Raw genomic sequence first — 7,876 nt, 5'->3', positions numbered from 1 at the left:
GGATGGGCTGGTGGGGATGGGCGCCTCGAAAGGCCGGCCGGACTCACTGCAGGATGATCCGCAAACTGCCGGGGAGACGGACAGACACACGGGCAGCACGGGTCAGCAGCCCTGAAGAGGCCCGACCTGTGCTGGGGGCCACAAGGACCCCAGGCGTCCTGGCCCCCGGTCCCGGCTCCAGCCACCACAGCTGGGGGCCTGGGGCGGTGTCAGTACGGGGGTCCCTGGGGGTGGTTGTCGCTCAGGGCTCAGAATCACGGTCCCCCGGGGTTAGTGTCAGGGTCTGGGGGTGGACACGGGCAGCAGGGCCCAGCAGTCAGGGTGGTGGTCCCAGGGGTTGAGGTGGCAGGGGTGGAGATGGGGATAAGGCTTAGCCACTCAGGTCCCCAGGGCAGGATGGAGGGGCTGGGCTCAGTACCTTGCTGCAGGACGGCAGCAGCGGCAGCTTTCAGGCGCAGGGTGAAATTGTGCCTCTCCAGCTCTGCCTCCTTCAGCAGCCGCTCTGGATCTGTGGGCACAGCTGGGTGAGGGCTGCCTTCCCCTCCCTCACTGCTCTGTGTGGGCATGTGTACTTAGTTCCTCTACCTAATTGCAGGGGCCTGGGTGCTGTACCCACTCTGGGATAAAGGAGCCCTTTCGACAAGTCTGGCTGTCCAGTCTGGGGATGGGATTTGCTGCCCTCAACCAGCTCCAAGTAGCCCCCAGGGCTGTGGGGGCTGGTTGTGCTCTCTCACATCTGCTGTGATGCCCTTCTGCCACTCTGGCCTGGTCATTGTTGCAGTGAGCCTGGGGTGGCATGGATCTCCTTGAGTGGGCACCACTGGACTTGCCTCACATGGCATTGGGATGTGCAGCCCTCCTTGCCTCTGCCTTCCCCTAGGCGGTCTGTGGTGGCACCACTGTGGGGCAGCATCTCTGCTCTCCCATGTAGGGCTGGCCAGAGCATAGGGCACAGCCCTGGCTCCAGCTGCACCAGGACCCTTTGGCTCTTGGCCTGTGTCCCCACGCAGATTTTCTGTCAGACCCCAAATTTCCTCCCAGTCCCCCCCATGTTGGCAGTGGCAGTAGAGGGGTGCCACAGCTGTGAGAGCCCATGCCAGCGCAGGGGCCTGCACTGTCCATTTGCACAAGCTCTGACAGAGGGATGCCATTCTACCATGAAGGGTTGAATGGGCAGCTTAAAGGGTGCTGAAGCCACTGAAATGGCTCATCTGTGTCATCCTTCCGGACAAGAGGCTCCCCATGGAGGAGGACACCGGCTAGTGCCTCCTGCAGGACTACCCCCAGCCCCTGCTTGTGGCACGCACCATGGCGGTATCGTGTGAAGATCCGGTCGAGGTGATAAAAAAGCTTCCCTGCTTCTCGCTCCATGCGCTCTTGCTCTGCATGGAAGGAGAGAGGTGGAGAGAAATGCAGCCAGACACAAGGGAGACCCTGCTCCTGCCCTGTCCAGCTATTCAGCCTGAAAATGGCCTTGGGTCCCCCACCCTTCACAGGTAACTGTCTCAGCAGAGGACACTTGTAGGGTGAGGAGTGGGGTAAGGGGCTCAGGGGAGCCTGGTGAGGCAGGGAGAAAAAGCCTTAAAGAAGGTTTTTTTTGTCTAACCCCTGATTCCTCACCCATGACTTTGATGCCAGGGTTCTCTCTGTCCAGGAAGAGTTCATGCAACTTCTTGTCCAGTCGTGTGGTGCCCTCCAGTAGGCTGTCCCCCAACAGGAGCCGCACATCATAGTCAAAGTAGAGGGGGGTGTCTGGCCAGCAGCCGAAGCAGGGGGTAGTGCCTGGGGCCAGCAGGACCAGCACCAGCACCACCTCCACTAGCATCCTGCTAGAAACCCCTGTGAACCTCGTTTCTAGTCTTTTGTGAGCTCACTTCCTGTTCTTCCTCTAACTCCTATATCCATTGTTGATTTTAGACATCACTTCCTGGTGTTCCTCAGTTCTCTGTTGCTGTCCTATAGCTGGCATCATGTCTTATTCTGCTTTTGAGCTCAAGAGCCTCATTTTGCAGTTCTGGCTGTGCTTGCCCCCGCACCTTGTACCTACACACATCCGTAACCCTAGAAAGTCCTGGGACTGTCTGGTCAACCTCTTCCTGCCTCTGGCCAAGCTCTCCATCTCGCAGATGAGGAAGGACGTGCCAGCCAGAGGGAACCCAAGCAATTGTGGGCTGTCTTCTTTGCCCATCTCTGACCAGAGTTTCACAAGATGGCATCCACAGCCTCTTTAGATATGTTTGAGGGGCAGTGGGAACCAGCCAGAGTTCTCTGCTTGGCACCTAGGTATTCACTTTTGACCCCCACTCCCCTTCTTGTATCCTGTTTCATCATGATTTGCCCTGTGAATTAGTTTCTGCAAATTTAATGGCCATCCTTTAGCCACTGAGGAAAATTTGTAGTTGCTGATGGGCCTAGGTCCCATGGCCAATAGGCCTGTTGTCTTCCTGTCCAGTCCCTCCTTGACATCATTTTTTTCTGCTTTAAGGAGGCTATATGTGACGAACTTGCAGAAGACATGATACTGAATGACAGTCAGCATGGCTTTGTTGTGGGCAGGTCTTGTCTGACCAACCTCATTTCTTTCTATGATCAGGTGACTCGTCACCTGGATGAGAGAAAAGTGGTTGACATCATATACCTCGACTTCCAGAAAGCCTTTGACCTGGTATCCCACGAGGTACTGATCAGAAAACTGGGACCGTTGAGTGGGTGCGAAACTGGTTGCAGGGTAGGATACAGAGAGTCCAAATGAATGGATCGGTGTCATCCTGGTGAGATGTGGGCAGCAGCGTACCCCAGGGGTCAGTACTGGCCCAGTGCTGTTCAATATCTTCATCAACAACCTGGATGAGGGGGTGAAAAACCCACTGGCCAAGTTTGCAGACAACACCAAGATATGGGGTTGTGCAGACACACCCATGGATAGGCTGCAGATACAAGCAGACCTAGACAGGCTGGCATGTTGGGCAGAGCAGAACCAGATGAGGTTCAATATAGAGAAATGCAAAGTGCTGCATCTGGGAAAGAAGAACCCCCGGCACACCTACAGCTGGGCATCACTAACCTGACCAGCACTATAAATGAAAGGGATCTGGGGGTAACGATAGACCCCAGCATGAATATGAGCTGGCAGTGCGACACAGTAGCCATTAGGGCCAATAAAACTCTGGCATGCATCAATCGATGCATCTCCAGTAAATCCAAAGAAGTGATTCTCCCACTTTACTCAACATTGGTGCAGCCGCAGCTGGAGTATTGTGTCCAGTTCTGGGTGCTGCACTTCAAGAAGGACGTGCTAAAGCTCGAGAGGGTCCAGAGAAGGACCACCCACATGATCAGGGACTTGCATGGCAAGCCATATGTGGAGAGGCTGAGGGATCTCAGACTCTTCAGCCTAAAGAAAAGAAGGCTGAGAGGGGACCTGATAGCAGCTTACTGATATATCAGAGGTGTACATCAGGGGCTTGGTGAACAACTGTTCACCAGGGTGCCCTGGGGGAAAATTAGGAACAACAGCCACAAATTCCTGGAAGATAGTTTCAGGCTGAACATTAGGAAAAACTTCTTCACAACTAGGGTGTCCAGACTATGGAACAAGTTCCCCCCTGAGGTGGTGCAGTCATCTACCCTAGAGGTCTTCAAGAGAAGACTGGATGGTCACCTGGCTGGGGTCGTCTGACCCCGGATGTCTTTCCTGCTCATGTAGGGGGCTGCTTCTCTGCTTGTGATATCAGTATGCTCTGCCATCATTTCCAGTTCTTCTTTAGCCCTCTTCTGCTTGTGACATCACTTACCGTCTTCATCCCAGTCATTCCAACCCTCACCTTCAGCCTTTGACTTCACTTCCTGTGCTGAAGCCACTCCTTTCTAAACATGGCTCCTCTGCCTCTGACATCTTTGACATCACATCCTCCTGACCCCAGATAAGATGTACCCCATCTTTGTGACATCACTGAGGTCACAGATGCTCAGCAATCCCATGGGAAGGTGTGGCTGTGGGGATGCCCTGTGCCCTGCTGCTGCTCCTGATTGTCCTTTGCCTCCAAGAGGCAGGGAGCTGCCTCCACTGTGACCGACGCTTCCTGGAGGCCTTGGAGGCGCTGTTGGGGGAGGTGGTGCCACCCACGGTACCGCAGCGGGACACCCTGATCCGGCACCACATTGAGGCTTTCACTCAGCTCTACACCCTCCACCTCCACGAGAAGCAGCACCGTGTGCTGGGTGGGCTCTGCCTTGGCAATGGCCAGATACCAGGCTGGGCTGGGATCTGTGGGGCATAAGCGAGGGGCATCAGCTGGGCTAGGGGCTGCCTTTTAACTCTGGTCTCTGTTGCAGATGTCCGAGGGGTTCAGTCTCTGAAGTCTGCTTTGACCACATGGCTGAAAGGTGTCAAGGAAGAGCCCTGGAAAGGTGAGGCGGAGGGTCGGATAGGACTTGGAAGCATTGGAGCCTGGCTGGGGTGGGTGGGCTTGCTGGGGAGTGGGTGGGCTTGCTGGGGAGTTTCTGTAGAGGGGCGGGCAGGTGAGGTAGGTGCATGGGGGTGCTGGGGGCAGACTGTCAAGGAGGACCCCTCATGTTGGGGGTGGGGTGGGGTGGCTGTTCTGTCCACTTCCCCACCCCCACCTCTGCCAGCATCCGGGTTCAGCCTGGGCTCTGTACAGGGCTGTGGGCCCTACCCCCTTGCAACCATATGGAACTGACTGCCCCTATCCCAACCTGTCTGTCTCTCTACCCATGGGTAAAAGCTGGGGAGGGGAGGGGGGCAGAGGCCTGAGCAGCAACTGGTGCTGCAGGGGTGGTTGCATCCCTACTTCCAGCTTCTTCTCCCTACCTTGGGATGGCCAGATCTTACCACAGGAGAAGCAGCCAGGAACATTTTTAAGTCCCTGAATCAGGTAAAAATCTCTTCCCTGGCTCTTAGCACCATCTCTCTTCCCCTCCATGCTCAGCAGTGCCAGGCTCAGTTGGGGACAGTGGTAGTGGCAGGCAGGCAGGTTCTCCCACCCTGAGCCTGTTTCCAGACTGGCAGAGAAGTCCCAGGGAAACAGGGCAGAGAAGAGGAACTCTCCCATGGCTGCTGCTGTCCCTGACTGAGTCTGGCCCACCTGCAACCCAGCTGGAGTGGGGCAGGAGCAGCTCTGGAGCTGTTCCCTGCCTGTGACAGCTGAACACAGTAGACGCAGTGGCAAAAGTGGGTGGGGGAGGGGGAAAGACAGGGGACAGAATGTGCTGCTAAGCATGGAGGGGAAGGTGGTGGGGCTGGAATTCTTACCTGATTCGGGGACTTAAAAAAGTCACCAGCTGCTGCTCCCATGGTGTGCTCTGAAAGGGGGTATGACTGCCACTGCACCCCTTTTTGATCTGTCCCTGCCCCCCGCCCAGTCTTTCTGTCTATCCTTCCCACAGGGGTGAACTTGCTGCAGCTGGCTCTGGCCCAGCAGCGTGATTCGCTCCTGTCCAGCCTGCATGGTGCCCTTGAGAGATTTGCCAACCTTGGTAATATGCTGGACCCTCTTGAGAGAGTCTACAACCCCCTCCCCTGCCCCCCCCCGCCCTTGGTGACAGCGACCCAGGGAAAGGCCAGGGCCCTCTTCTCTCTGCGGGGAGCTACCCCATCTCTGGGCAGAGGTTTAGCTGCATCCTCCTCCCATGGCAGCTGTCCTATTCTGGGGAGAGAGGCCCATGAGTCAGCACCCACTGATCTTCCGCTTCCAGGAGCTCCCTAGGAAGGCTGGGAGGCTGTGGGAAGAAGGGCTACAAGTGCTGTGGGGGCTGGAGAAGGCTGGGGGCACTGATGGTATCTCTGTCTTTGCTTCTTTCCAGCCTGCTCAGAGGATTGCAGTGAGTGAGAATCCTCCCCATCCCGGCCTAGGGACCCCAACTCAGGGGTCAGGCCCCTGCCCCTTCCCCACATCCTGAATGAGGCAGTGCCCCACCATGGGGCCAGATCAGGTCCAGTACCAGGTGTTGTCTGTTTCTGACCTGGGCCCCATTACTATCCCAGCTATGACCGAAGGGCCAGTCCTGGACTGCTGGACGTGTCTGCGCATCAACGCCCAGTGCTTCAGTGGGGAGCTGTGTGGAGGTACCCACAGGGATGGGGGCAGAGCTATGTGGCAGCCTGTGGGGTGAGGCATGGCAGAAGCTGTTTACACAGGGACCTCTTTTTTGGCATTAAGATTCACCAAGGCTCCCCAGGGGAGGACAAGAAATAATGGGCACAAACTGACTGAAGATTGCTTCAGGCTAGACAGAAGGAAAAACTTTACAAACCAAGTGCTGAGGGTTTGGAACAGTTTCCCCCCAGAGGTGATACGGTCATCCACCCTAGCAATCTTCAAAAAACGTCTTGACACCCATCTTGCTGGGGTCTTTTCATCCTAGCAGTCTTTCCTGCCCAGGTGCAGGGGGGCTGGACCTGATGATCTGTAACATGGGCGACTGGTGCCTCCCGAGTCTGGGGGTTCACCAGAATGCCGACGGGGGGTATGGGGGGGGGGATCCCCCAGCAGCTGATTGCCAAGCCCAGAACCACCAGCGGTGAAACTTAAAATGCACTTCTGCCAGCACTTCTGATTTCGCAGCTGGCACTTCCAGGGGGTGCACAGCCAATTTCAGGGGGTGCACTTGCACTCATGTGCAACCCCTACACATCGCCAATGATCTGTAAGGTCCCTTCCAGCCCCTAACAACTATGAAACTATGAAGATATGAGTGCCTCTGGGATGCTCACACTGGGAGTTGATTATCCAGAAACACCCTGCTTAACACAGAGATGTAGCCACCTCTGGGGTGGGGTTGTTGGGGATGGCTTATCTCAGCTGCCTGGTATTAAGATGCAGCTGGCTCTGGGTGTGGGTGGGTCCTGCACTGTGGGACTCTGGTTCAGCACTGTTCTCTGCAGAGGAGGACAAGAGGGAGGTCGAACAGAAGGAAATCATTCTGTACCTCTTCCTGGTGTGCGAATGCGTGCTTCTGGGGTCAGGCACCCTGCTGTGAGTCACCCTCCCCATGTGCCCCCCCTCCACATCCGAAAGAGCCCCTTTAGACGCCTCACAAGAGTCTGGCTGGGCTGGTGCCCTGAACTCCACTGGCCTCAGCACCATTCCTGAGAGGAGGGTGGCCCCTCCCCTGCACTTGGACACACAGATACGCTGCCCTCCACACCAGGCCCCACTCCCCTGCCAGACCAGGAGAGAACCCAGGAGTTCGGGCTTTCAGCTACCCCCTTCACTAATCCATAAGACCTCACTCGCCTCCCTGTACTGGGTAGGACCCAGGCATCTGAAGGCAGGGCAGGTGCTGACTTCTTTTCTCCCAGGTACTGTGTGTGCTGGCGGCTCCGCCGGCGTACGCGGAAACAGGCCTAGCGGGCCTGAAGGCTGGAGCTGTTGTGGGTCAGGGATCCAGGGACTGTCAGCATCAGTCGGCATCAGACCCGGAAGCAGAGGTGGGCAGGGGCCCAGCCCTCCCCACCTCCCCCCAGCCTCAGTGTTGTGGACATAAAGAACAGGTGCAGTTTGTAGACACAGAGTGGTCCTTATTGGGAAGAAGAGGAGTTTGGTGCAGATGGGCTGGGAGCTGGACTATGCTGCTCCACCCCTGCCCCAGCCCTGGTAAAATCTGTGTGCAAGGAAGGAGCCCCCCAGGGGGCACTTGCCTGCCTGTACACTAATGCCAGGAGCTTGGGGAATAAGCAGGAGGAGCTCATACTCTTGCTCAGTGCAAACAATTACGATGTCATAGGGATAACGGAGACCTGGTGGGACTCCACCCATGACTGGACCACGGGGATAGATGGCTATACCCTGTACAGGAGGGATCGTGTAGAGAAAAGGGGCGGGGGGGTAGCTCTCTATGTTAAGGAAAGCTACAC

At 56.5% G+C, this 7,876-nt stretch overlaps 1 protein-coding gene across 1 annotated transcript; it reads left to right on the top strand.

The window, feature by feature from the left end:
• The first annotated feature begins 3,688 nt into the window (after window positions 1-3,688).
• On the top strand, window positions 3,689-7,656 carry IZUMO3 (IZUMO family member 3). The gene is made up of 7 exons (XM_025207746.1): window positions 3,689-4,221; window positions 4,336-4,410; window positions 5,407-5,496; window positions 5,824-5,841; window positions 6,005-6,085; window positions 6,905-6,995; window positions 7,322-7,656. Exons 1-7 carry the CDS (start codon window positions 4,002-4,004, stop codon window positions 7,368-7,370), a joined length of 624 nt encoding a protein of 207 aa, XP_025063531.1. The 5' UTR covers window positions 3,689-4,001; the 3' UTR covers window positions 7,371-7,656.
• Window positions 7,657-7,876: the final 220 nt, after the last annotated feature.

This window comes from Alligator sinensis, unplaced genomic scaffold, assembly GCF_000455745.1.
Source record: "Alligator sinensis unplaced genomic scaffold, ASM45574v1 scaffold709_1, whole genome shotgun sequence".
Classification (NCBI taxonomy): domain Eukaryota; kingdom Metazoa; phylum Chordata; order Crocodylia; family Alligatoridae; genus Alligator; species Alligator sinensis.
This window is presented reverse-complemented; position numbering and strand designations above follow the sequence as displayed.

What these genes read in the sequence shown, in the direction of transcription:
- IZUMO3 (XM_025207746.1), top strand. Translation starts at nt 4,002, where the DNA reads ATGCCCTGTGCCCTGCTGCTGCTCCTGATTGTCCTTTGCCTCCAAGAG. An exon ending in CAAGGAAGAGCCCTGGAAAG is followed by an intron (nt 4,411 to 5,406) that starts GTGAGGCGGAGG and finishes TCCTTCCCACAG; the next exon opens with GGGTGAACTTGCTGCAGCTG. An exon ending in CAGTGGGGAGCTGTGTGGAG is followed by an intron (nt 6,086 to 6,904) that starts GTACCCACAGGG and finishes TGTTCTCTGCAG; the next exon opens with AGGAGGACAAGAGGGAGGTC.